We start from the raw sequence: 13096 nt of genomic DNA, 5'->3' as shown, positions 1-13096 counted from the left end.
ATCGAAACATACAGTTCACATCACTCAGAAGTAAAATATTACGTAAGTAGTACGACTACCTATTTATTACTTATGTAAAATTTTAAGAAATTAATAAAGTGTTACATAAGTTATTGTTTACACAAGTTTATTGAATAAAGAGAATTAATTGACACCACGGAGAGCTTGTGACTGATAAAAATAAAACTTTCATGAATTTTGCTCCAAAATGAAATAGTATTCAATCTAACATTAAAGGCCTGCTGCTATTTTCATTGCAGCTGAGCTCGCTTAGTCATTAAAACAGATAAATAAGAAACCCGAGCATAATGCTACCAACAAACGTTCAACACGAGATTGTAGGAAGATTTTAAGGAGGCTAATTTACAATAACTTCACTTCTATCTAGACAATGACATAACAATCATAATATTCCGTGTTTAATTTCGATAAATAATCTTTATATTTTTATTATTTGATTACTTAAGGCTATTCAAATTTAGATTCGTAAATGTTCTTAATAAAATAAATTTACGGCTTTACTTCAAAGCTTCCAATATAAACGATTCCAGTGTGTGTACATTACACGGCGCATAATGAGATATTGTCGTTTCATTATACGTAAACTGTTCAAATTGCCAACAGTTTTGTTCCAGCCGAGTGGATTATTACTGTTGACAGTAAACACGTACGTGGTGATGGAATGTTATATCTGATCACTGTCCGAAACTACTATTGTTAGAGCGGACAGCAGCAGATTAAAATTAGCTTAAAACAGCTTCACTGTATGCGAAACTATTTTAATGTTATGATCGTTAAAAATCTCATATACGATGGAATAAAATATGTTCTGTTATATTTGACGTCTAAATATAAAAATGTAAAGGGATCATATTTACAATATTTTTGTTTTATACATGATTTACGATCAATCGTCTTTTTATCTAAACTAAAATCTAATCTAATAAGGATGAATTACTTTTCGTTTTAATGATGCTATTTTAAGTTCTGTTCAATTTCGCATGCTTTTTGAAAAGGATAAAGTTTCAATAGGATTGTATTGGCTCTGTACCAAGTTGTGATGTTGATCTACTGATCACTTTAGTTATATCGACATAGAAATGATATCTTAATTTAACATATCGTTTACCTGGTCTTATTTGAAATTAATGATTCCTAAAGTTATTTAGACTGTTCAAAATAATTTACTGTTCTTGAAATTCAGATATTCATCACAGAAATTCTCTATTTAACTTTTCTCATTAAATTGTTAAGCTTAAAATACAACACTTAATCTTAGTATGAATGCCAAAATAAATTAATTTTATGGAATCGATGTCATTGATGTGAAACGATGTAAGAATAACATGTTAGTATAGGAGCTTTCACTAAATAACACATAAACGGAAGCCTACTTTATAAAAAGTCGTGTCAAATGTATCGCTTTGAAATAGTCCAGACACAGTAGAGCTGATACCCGATTTGAATGTCACTTAGCGAGCTATGAAGTTTTGTAATTTTCGATGGTATGTAAGCAGCTGACTGAAGCCTAGCCAGGAAAGTTGTTAGGGAAGGTCTATGTTAAGCAGTGGAAGGCAGTAGGCCGACTTGAAGAAACAGTCGTCATGCTTCATCGTCCCAAATATAAATACCTTTTCTATCTTGAAAAAATATACGGTTTATTTAATCTTAGTTCTAAAGCAACGCTTTATGTTAGTTGTTTTGAAACTGCAATAGATTAAGATAGAGACAATAAGTTTATACATTCCATTTTCATGTCCTAAATGTGACTAATAACCAGTGTATCAAAGTCAACATAAAGAAGTTATGGAGAATTGTTTATATGAGGTCATAATTATCGGCTAACTTCAGCTACAAATTGTACTTCTTCAGTTTGTATTAAGACAAAGGTCCTAAGAAGAGCGTCTAATATGACTTATGTACATGTCGTGACTGTTACCACAGACAACAACTATATTCCAAATATATACACACACACATATATATATGTATATATATTTGAAATAGAGATTATGAAGAATAATTCTTAAATTTATCATTAGTTACATATTTAGGAAATTTGATCACTGTTTTGTCGTATATCATGTTTATTGAAAGAAATGGGTCACCATTGCATGGGACAGGAAAAAACGACGACTAACATAACAATTTTCAAAACAATTATCAGTGTTGAGTTCCCGAATCACGTAGTTTTTCTCACAGCAGGATACATTTAATATATCACGAACCTAAATATCTTTTATATTCCGAGAAATACAACCGTATTGCGATATAATTTCAGTTTATTATAATATATTGTAAGGTTTTGTTGTTATATTTATGAAAAAGTGAGAGGCTAAGAATAATGTATATAAGTTGGCTTCAACGAAAGTAAATTTGTTTTGAAAAACCGTTTACGTATATATAAAACAATTCTACATAGACTATTTTTCATATAAAATCAATTCTTTCGTAATAAAATATAACGATTTATTTAGTGATTCTTGCATAAAAATTTTAATGAAAATGTTACTGACCAAATTACTTCTTTTTTTCTTTTACTTTTATTGAAAATGATTTTAAATAAGGTCTCCTGTACACACCATGAATTCTTTTTAAGAACTCTTAATTTCTTATTTGCGCTTTGCATACATTTCACAATAAAAAGGAAACTAATTGTCATTCTAGGTCATTTCATTAGAATTTGGCAACCTTGTAAACAAAGCAACAGACGACGATTACTCCGTTCTTACGTACAATTGACTGTCATTCCTGATAATAATTACATCTCAATGAACCCTCCACAGTTTTTAACAATCTTTTCATCATCAAAAAACTGTGTATATATGTTTATTTTAAAACAAATTATAATATGGCCTTCATCCGTGCAAAGACGTGCACAGCATATTCTGCCAGTGTCGTGTAGAATGGAGGAGACACAATTCGGTATTAAATTTTGAATGAAATAAAATTTAACTCTTAGTCTCGATTGAACTCGCAATTAGGAACTACATATAATGATAGATCTAAAACAACATAAAATTATTTTGAACACGAAAATTTATTGAGTTATTTATTATTGACACGATCATTTTTTACTCATCAAAGTCTATTTATCTTTGAAAAGTGAGTGTTGTACATGATAAATATATAATGAACTAGTTTTGGTCCGCGATTTTGTCTGCGTTACTTTCACAATTAGAAATCTATAGCTGATCGGTCGAACTCTGTTCCTCCTTAAGACAATAAATAAGATGGTTTTTAATTTTTGCAATTTTTTTTCGATCCTATGAAAAGTATACTATGTCCTTTACCTGGTTCTAAACTATCTCTCCACCAGTTTTCAGCATAACCCATAAAGCCGTTCTTGAGTTTTAAATAGCGTAACTAACAGGACTTTCTTTTATATATAAAGATATTTATAATCATTAGTATTTGAACTTTAACCAACTCACAAATATTAAAAAGATCTGATTATATCAAACACTATAGTTTATTCAACAGGCTGTGATGAAAATCAATTACAACTGAGAAGTAAAATTGCATTTTTTTTTTCTGGTATTAAGCCGGCGGAACTAAATATAGATACCGCTAAAAAGTACAAGCCCTATTGTGGCGACGCGAGTATTGACATCTATCCAAGAGTACCTTACAACCCACCAGGAAATACTTAGCACTTTCAACTGCGTCCCCATAGACAGAGCAAGTTTTTTCCTTACTTTACCCTTCTTACTAAATTACTCTGATCTGGGAGAAGCAGTTGGAAGGCATTGAGATAAAATTTTAGCAGTGCTGGCGACCAAACATTAATTAGAGTGCGCCATTGTACTGCTATTGGGAACCAAAAATCTACTATTTATAACCACTCGTTCTGCATTTCTAAACACATTAAAAAACTCACTAATAAATGAAATATATATATATATGTATTTCTAATATAAGTATTTATTATAATAACATAAATTATTTTTATATAATTTTTTTTAATATAACAATTAAGATTAGTATCTTTCACATCACTAGGGGCATGGACAAGTCTCTGTCAATATCAGCTGATCACGTTTGTTTGCAAGATTGCTAAATTTCACTAAAATGAGCTACACATAAAACACTTCAAACTAAATGACAATGCACGTGTCATATAATAATTAAATAATTAAACAATAATTAAATAAATAATTAATCTAAGATTATTATATTAACGGCTATTATATCTTTTATTCAGAATATAAATATATAATCTGAAAATAAAATATACACACATTAACACACACATATATATACTTATATATAACATTCTAATAACAATATATATTCTCATGTGTTTTACTAGTATTCCTTACAATTTTAGATTTGGTAATAAACTAAGTATTATTAGTATAAAATAAACATCAAATATGTATATTGTCGTCAACTTATTGCATTGAAAAAAAATCAACTTCTTCATGAAATGATTTTTATTTTTTTTTTATATATTATTTATTTTAGACAGTTAGTATGTTTGGGAAATAGAATTTGTTTTCTATTAAAATACACCCTTACAGATTGGCTATTCAAAAATTATTAGTTTGATTTGATTCCATATTGACTGTAAAATGTATAAAACCTTGTTGTGGAAGCGTAGGTTTTATTTATAGTTTCACCGTGAAGGACAAAAAGTTATTATTATTTAATATATTGAATACTTATCAATAGTTCGTCTAAGTCAGAATTTTTAAACTGTTATTTTTTATCATAGGCTGTATGTAATAGAACAAAATAAAATTAACAATAGTATTAAAAAAAAACTCTAAAGCATCAGCCCTCATCAGATAATAAATGAGGCGTTAAAAATGTCAATAGCAATACCTAAAAATGTAAGTAAACTCACAGACAATTATAAAACAAAATATTTAGTTATTATTCTTAAGGCAACGATCTATAAACAATTTATTTTAGTTACAAAAACTCACAGAAACCTCCGTATATATACATAATGTACTTTTGATTATATCAATCCTGATGATGAGTGTGAATGCATAATGATTGATAAAATGTTTAGTTTACAAGTATATTTTTACTTCCACGTTGGAATGAATATGAAAAAATTTTAACCGTAATTTTATTAGAAAAAATAAATGCCACATGAATTAAAGATACGTGCTATTATTTCATTGTATAACAAAACAGTTCTCTAGGAAAATACTGAGTATATTTTGCTCAGCTTTATTATTACGTACTTTATTTATTAGAATATTTTATACTGAAATTTTTATATCGCACCCTAAAATTTGTGGCCTTAATAATATTTAGTTCCAAGTAATTAATCTAAATATATTATTAGGATATAAAAAAAATTGTGTAACTTATAAAAAGTTTAAGTTATTACTTAAATTTTAAATACAATAAATTGATAATATGTTTATGAATAAATTGAATGCTGATTCCAAATACGTGAGAGAAAGGGAAACCAGACTCAGTGACGTTACGCGTTACGTTACGTTACGTTACTTTACGGTTTACTCACCCCATAGAAGTTATCACTTCAAAAAAATATATTATACAATCATACTAGTATTTAATAAAATATAAAGAGTGTTCTTCATTCTTAGATCATTCTTTTTGTATAAACTGTAATATTTTTATTATAACTTCATTACTATTCTAATACACTAAAATGATTGCTTATTTAGAAGTATCTGCCAGGTTCAATTTGACCTTTATGAAATCACTTTACTGACTTTGCCGCTTTTCTTGAGTTGTGAAATCTAAGCCCAACGACAAGACGTCAACAACTTGAAGAACACTTAAATTCGGAAATGCTCCATTCGGAAATTACTGTCCAACTTGTTTGAATGCTAATTGAGATTGATTGAATTGAATTATTTATAAGAATCTGTTTTGTGAATTTTATTTAGAAAACAGATATTTTTCTTTTTAAAAAAGAGACTGAATTAATAAAAAAATATTATGTTAAATAATACGTTGCGGAGTGTTTTTTTTTTTATTTTTACTTTTTATGTTATCAACGTACCAAGATAAACTTATTTCTGCAATACATATAATATATTGAAAAAGTTGAAACGCACATTATTGCGATCAAAACTTTGATATTTTCAATAGTTGTATATAGTTACAAAATATTTCATTAACACCTACATAAGTTAAATGCGACAATTTAGCTTTATATCAACTATATTGTCGGAACAGATAATTGATGGAGTCGAGATCTGTTAGAGTTGTAGATCGCGTTAGCAATTTAATTGCTCAAATTAAACAAAATGTTGAAAATTTAAATAAAACTAATATTTTCGGATTATTACGACGTTTCGGTTACTTCGCGTCAACGGTGATCACAGACAGACCTGATGAAAAATCTCATTAAAATGTTGAAGTATTCTGAAGTTTTACAGGACTATATACATAATACTATTTTTACAATAAATTGAGAAATAAACGAATTTCAAATATTTCCACGAAACAACGTCTTACTGTCTCAAGATCGAAGTTATCAACACATATCACTTTCTCTGGAAGGTATAACAAGTTATGACTACCGAAAACTGTTTTCGATATTATTAAGTGCGGTTGAAAGTAAAAAAAAAAAAAAAGAAAGTAAAAAAAAAACAAGATGTTTACAATACTTTAATCCTGAAAATTCATGTAAGGTTTAGGAAAATAATTTTTTTATATTTTACTAGTTATTCTGACGAGTAGTATTTCGATAGCACTAAAAAATATTAAAGCAATCAAAGATCCAATCGATTCCAGCAAAGTTGTGAAATAACATTGACCGTCCCAAACCTCAAACGTCTCATAAATGGTTGAAAGAAATGATTACTGTAAGGCCTTCTCACTTTTTCCCTCCTTGTTGTGGAATTACTTTCCCATGTTAAAATGTTTATAGTAAAGTTTTTAACAACATCCTATAAAAATGAAAAAGCCCGTCTTATGGCATACTTAGCGACAATTAGGTAGATTTTCTTTAAAATCACGATGAATATCACAATGAATTTATTACTTTCCAAAATCACTGTTTGATAAACATATTATCCCAGTATTTAAAATATTTTGTAGCATGTTATAAATATTACAATTTATACCTATCATTTATATATATATATATATATATATATATATATATATATATACTAGCTGACCCGGCAGGCTTCGTACTGCCTCATCGATAAATAAAAGACCTAATCTTTTGTATAAAATGATTTTAAAACAAACAAATCGAATCCGTATTTAATACGATACATCATGTTGCTTACTTAGAAAACAGAGTTTTCCTGAAATACTGGCTATTTATAAGGTTTAAATTTGATATTCACAGACACACCCTGTTAAAATACAGTCTGTTAATTAATTTAAAGCTTTCTCATAAACTATATTTTTTGTTTTGTTTTGTGGTGCGTAAATAAACAAAGAAGACGGTTTTCCGACGCGCGAACACGCGACGTATAATTGTCCATGCGCGAAACAGGGAAACTCCAAGTTGATTCCACAAACTTCTAACGACTGTCCTTGCGATTTATTTATGCTCATCGCAAAGGCCAGACGTACTGGAAATTGTAAACGTTTAAAATCGAATGGTAAGTCCATTGGAATCATCGGTATCCGCGGAATCAAGACATCCTCTCCTTTGTATTTTCCTTTTATGATTGTCGCCTCAATGACGTTATTCATCAGTCTTTTCACAGCCAGTCTTGTTCCATTGCATAGTCGAGGTTGATTAATGTTACGCAGCATGATGACAACTGATCCTACTTTTAACTGCAAATTGTGAGGTGGTAATCCAGGCAATTCCAGTGAATTTAAGAACTCAGTGGGATAGTTGATTACGTCATCCTGGTTCATTACGGTGTCGACTGATTTGAAGGAAACCAACTGTCCTGGAAGAAAATTCTGAATTGTCGCATTAAGATCCTCGACATCTTTATTTTTCGCTGCTAATATTGCTCGTTCACCCAGCCAATTATGGTTATTGAACTTTTGCGCTATATCTGGGAAAACTCGCTGAATAAGCTCCGCTTTTGAGTCTGTGATGTGACAGAAATCTATAGGTAATGTGATGAATCCGGTCGAGGTGTCCACTGCAACTTTATTATTTCCAATGTCTAACAACTGCTTCGCAAACACATTTGCAGTTTCATCTTGTTGCAAAAATACTCGCATGTTAGTTGTTAAGTGGAGTGTCTTTACGTACTGCCACAAATTTGATGATTTTAGGCATGCATTTAGTTCATCAGCAACAGTTGATCGGGGAATAACTGGAAGAGTCTGACGAAAATCACCTGACAACAGAATCATGGCCCCACCGAAAATATTTTGGTTGTCACGAAGATCTTTCAACGTTCTGTCCAGTGCCTCCAGTGACCTCTTATGGGCCATTGTGCATTCATCCCAAACAATCAATTTGCATACCTGTAGGATCTTGGCCATTGCGCTATTTTTGGCGATGTTGCAAATTGGTGTTTCGGTGATTTGCATGTTTAGTGGTAATTTCAAGGCAGAATGTGCAGTTCGCCCGCCTTCTAGCAGAGTTGCAGCTATTCCAGATGAAGCCAACGCTAGAGCAACATCATTTCGCGATCTGATCCTCGCCAAAAGCAATGAAATTAAAAACGTTTTTCCGGTTCCTCCGGGAGCATCAAGGAAATAAATTCCACCAGATCCACTGTTCACAGCTTCTATCAAAGTGTCGTACGCAATCCTTTGTTGTTGATTTAATTGTGGAACATTTGTACGAACTGTTTCGGCCAATGCTTCAATGTCGTACTGATGTTCTCTTTGCAACTCGTGGTTTAATGCATCGTGCATATGACGATTGGGTGCTGTCATTCCCAAACACGACAATACTTTATTTGCCATCAATAAACACATATCTTCTATCATGATCAATGTGTCATTGTAAATTTCTTCAGTCATTTGTAGTGTAGGATTCAAAGTTTGATGGCGCACACGATGCAAAACATCCTCAGACATGTCATCTCTATACTTAACCCACAAATCTTTTGGATTCGAGGGGAAACATGTCGATATGATAATCGCAAACAATGTACGAATTTGATGCGGCGACGAAGATATTACGGAATCCTTGAGCGTATCATCCCAGTGCGCATCGTTCTCAAGTAAATGTAATAGTTGACATGCCTCATGGTAAGTCGCACACAGCTGTCCATTAACTGTTCTCAGTTGTTTAAACGATGTCGGACCACGAACATTCACCAACAACAACCGCAAATAATAACATTCATCGTTATTTGGATGTACTGTGTAGATGCGACCCAGAGCATCTGAAGCAAATACATTTGGATGTCCTTCAACTGGTGTTCCTTGTTTTCGACGCTGAAACGATTTCGATGATGCGTTCCATGTGTAATAGCGTGGCATGTCAGCATACAGCAAAGTGCGAGCAAAATCATCAGTTTGACAGACTGTGAAGAAACTTGTTAATGTTGTCGACGGTGGATGTGCCGCCCTGTCTGCCGCGTTAGATTCAGTAAAATAAACTCGTTGACCATTTTCTAAATGGACTGCCAAATGGACTACTGTAGGGTGTCTTTCATGGATCGCAAATGAAAATATACGCCAAATAGCTTCGTTGCTACTTACATAGCGACCCATCTGGTACTGTGATATTTCATCATTTGCATTGGTTACACCGAAGACAGCCATATCACTACCTTTATTAACATATTTACATATGTACTTTATCGACTTCACAGAATTACAATATTCCACATTGATGTGAGTCTCAAAAGCTTTGGACAATATTGGCGAGTATGGTACAATCCAACGATTGTCTACATCAACATTTTGTCCTCTTACCTTCACAACTACCGATCGCCCACTGTCCGCAACTGATCGCCGACGATACAATGGGTATCCATCATTTCCCGTTATGGTTTCAGCAAGCAGGTCTCTTGGGTATCGCTTGGAACACCTACCGTCGACCATACAGGGTGAATTGTAGTTGAAATGTCCGCAAGGTCCATGTATCATGTGTTTGGTAACTACTGCATGCAATTTTGGGTCAACTATTTCATCTGGGATTTCAGCTGAAATTATGGAATCAATCTCATCTGGCCTTATTTTGTCCACTAACCAGACTAAAATGTGCGCATGTGGCAATCCACGCTTTTGCCATTCTACAGAGTACATCCAACAACGGACTCGGCCATACACACAATGCTTTATTAAGAAATTCATGAGAGATTTTAATTTTTGTTTAAAAACTCTGGCAGTTATGTCATGTCTATCAACTGGTGTTTGGCTATGTAGTAATTCCTTCTCGATTTCGGACCATTTTGGGTTACATGTGAATGTAACAAATAAGTCTGGGCGGCCATAATGCCTAACATATGACATAGCATCCTGAGCATATTCATGCATGTGGCGTGGGCTTCCTATATAAGTAGCTGGCAAAATTGTCATTCTTCCTACATTATTCACATTGCCATCAGCATTTATAGCATCGCGGAGATGGATGTATTCCTCTGACCGAAGCCGTTGTTGGTTCAAACGGATGTATGTCAATCGTTCAGTCTCAATTTTGACATACATATCAACTGCAAACTGATGAAAAAGTCGTTGACACATCAAAATATGATTTACTTCACCTTGACGGATCATGAGTCTGTATGAATAGAAATTCATAGCACTAACTTTTTTATTGGTTTCAGCACCTGCAATCAAAAATGATAAATGTTTAAATTTTTACTTAGATGAATTCAATTTAAAAATAGTATTTAATCTTGTTCAATTCATTTACCTGTTACTTGATTTACCATTTTGATATTAAAATGGTATCCATCTTCCCCCTGCCAGAATATCAAAGGATATTGTAGTGCATCATAACTCCTATGTGTTTCAGATACACGTTTTAAATTACTATTCCGACGATGAAGCACAATATCTCTAGATTGTAAATTTTCTCCCACTATGACAACAGCCACTTCATCAATAGTAGGTGAATTGAACCTCCTTGTGTGTTCACCGGCAGGTGTTTTGTCAGCTCGAATAATAATATTATGGCTATCAGATGGCATCCGATCCAATGCTATTTTGAACATGTTTACTAAATTGTTATACTGATGAAGAAACATTTGTAATTGTTGGACAATGGTTCTCTTCACTGTTGGATTGTGAGCACAACGATTATTAATTTCCGCATCTGAATTGCCCATAAAATAAATTTGTAAAAATTGATGATCTGCATCAGGTAGTGGTAAAAGAGTTCCCAGTAAGTGATAAATTTGTCCTTGTATCTGTAATTTTTAAAAATTTGTCCATTAATTATTTCCGATATATATATTTTAGTACAAACTTGAATAATATAAAAAAATATTCTTATATAATACCTTGAAAGTGGGCATGAAATTGTCTTGTATAATATGTGTAGCACCAAATGATGTCATCTGGAAACAGTTGTTATATTTCTGAATGTTGGTCAAGAAGTGCTTAGAATCATTTCCAATCCCAGAAACTAAAGAGCGTAAAGGATCTGGTGGTGGGACCAATTGTGGCAATTTTACTTTGCCTTCAGCACAACATAATCCAGTAGATTCACCAGTGTATTTTAACGCCTTACAATATTTACAAATTGTTTTCATTTCCCCAATTGTTACCGATTTGTCGGCACAATAATCTATTGCCGAATCATAGTGGAATGCAGCTCGTTCAAGAATCACAGGAGCACTGCGTCTGCGCATTCGCTCAATTTCATTATGTCTAGCTTGCTGTTGTTGTGTTTGATGTGCACGAACTCGTTGCATTCTAAGCCTATCTCCTACATTGTCACTCACTAAAGAACGCAATTCTGACATAGCAATACGACTATTTTCTTGATCTGTGTGTCTCTGGTCATCAGTGCGGTTAGCACGTGAGGTAGCTCTTCGCACATTTGATTGACTACGACGACCTAAGTCAGGTCGTCTTCTCCTCGGCATCGTAAATTGTAATTAATCAAAGTGAGAAATTTTGCCGCTCATTTAGCAGTAAAGTGTCACTATCACAAAAAAGAGCACATTACTTGGAATGTCACTATCACAAAGGATCACCAAAGTAAAGAAAGTTCTCGCGCACGTAGCCACAAAGATAGATATAATATCGTAATAATACTTTTTTCCGTGCTCTGAAATGCGACAGGATGGATTGACATATTAGTTGGTTGTCAAATCTAATGTCAAATATTATGATTGCGATAAGAAATTTAACTTAAGATTTATAATTTAATTTGTGACAAAACTTAAGATTTATCTTTTGATTTCTATATATCTTATTGAAAAAAATATCTGACAGATTAACAACTGAAGTTAGCTAAAATTGAGTTTCTCGAAGTCGACCACTATTTATGTACTATGTATTTTGAGACTATGCAATTTTATCGCGTTAGCGATTCACTTTCACTTTTGTTGAGTTTCAGAACGCGATATTAGATCCTCCAACGCGCAGGCGTGTTTGAACCTTATGCAGCGGTAATAAACTACAAATTGACTATGCATTTTATTTAGAAAACGTTTGTATGAGAAATAGAAAAATGCTGTTTTGAGGATTTTCCCGGCAATTATTCGAATTATTCTCACCTTTTAAACCTTCCCTAGACCTCCACGAATAATTCAAGACCAAGATAAGATAAATCCGTTCAGCCGTTTTCGAGTTTTAGCGAGACTAACGAACAGCAATTCATTTTTATATATATAGATATATTTTATTAACTATTTTACGTTAATCAAATAAGCGTCTAAATAACACAATTGTAATGAATCAAAAGTAAATTTAAAATAATTCCCACGTAGTGTTTTATCTCAATGACAAATTGCATCCAGCGAGTCGCAATAGCTCTGGTATTATAACGAACCATCCAAACTCCGGGGAAGATAACGGTGTAGGTACGTCTTGAACAATGGTGACATCGATTATACGTTAAATTAGGAAACCTTACTATCTTATACGTATAGGCTGCAAAAATAATTGTTTTTGAGTTTTCGATATAAAATATACATAAGAAATAAAGAATATTTCAAGCCAATGAAGCCAGACGAAATCTGGATGAGAAATATTAATAGTTGAATATTGTTTAATTGGACTGAAGTAACCCTGTTATTTCTTAAAAAACAATGATCCATTGATT

At 32.4% G+C, this 13096-nt stretch overlaps 1 protein-coding gene across 2 annotated transcripts; it reads right to left on the bottom strand.

Moving 5' to 3' along the window:
- Nucleotides 1-7099: 7099 nt before the first annotated feature.
- LOC133319387 (uncharacterized) lies at nucleotides 7100-12114 on the bottom strand. Of its 2 annotated transcripts, XM_061523607.1 has the most exons (4): nucleotides 11325-12114; nucleotides 10736-11231; nucleotides 10630-10649; nucleotides 7100-10539 (listed from the first exon to the last, which is right to left on the bottom strand). In XM_061523607.1, exons 1-4 carry the CDS (start codon nucleotides 11910-11912, stop codon nucleotides 7324-7326), a joined length of 4320 nt encoding a protein of 1439 aa, XP_061379591.1. In that variant the 5' UTR covers nucleotides 11913-12114; the 3' UTR covers nucleotides 7100-7323. The 2 variants fall into 2 exon arrangements, with proteins under 2 accessions (XP_061379591.1, XP_061379590.1); XM_061523606.1 differs by having other exon boundaries at nucleotides 7100-10649.
- Between the last annotated feature and the right edge of the window lie 982 nt (nucleotides 12115-13096).

Source organism: Danaus plexippus, chromosome 19 (assembly GCF_018135715.1).
Source record: "Danaus plexippus chromosome 19, MEX_DaPlex, whole genome shotgun sequence".
Classification (NCBI taxonomy): domain Eukaryota; kingdom Metazoa; phylum Arthropoda; class Insecta; order Lepidoptera; family Nymphalidae; genus Danaus; species Danaus plexippus.
The sequence above is the reverse complement of the archived record's forward strand: the minus strand, read 5'-3'. Positions and strand labels throughout refer to the sequence as shown.

Bases quoted from the DNA above. Each gene is read 5' to 3' on its own strand.
- LOC133319387 (XM_061523606.1), bottom strand. From the start codon at position 11,912: ATGCCGAGGAGAAGACGACCTGACTTAGGTCGTCGTAGTCAATCAAAT. The intron at 11,232-11,324 runs GTATTATATAAG...TAAAAATTACAG, and splicing joins ATTTCATGCCCACTTTCAAG to ATACAAGGACAAATTTATCA. The intron at 10,650-10,735 runs GTAAATGAATTG...TTTTGATTGCAG, and splicing joins AATGGTAAATCAAGTAACAG to GTGCTGAAACCAATAAAAAA.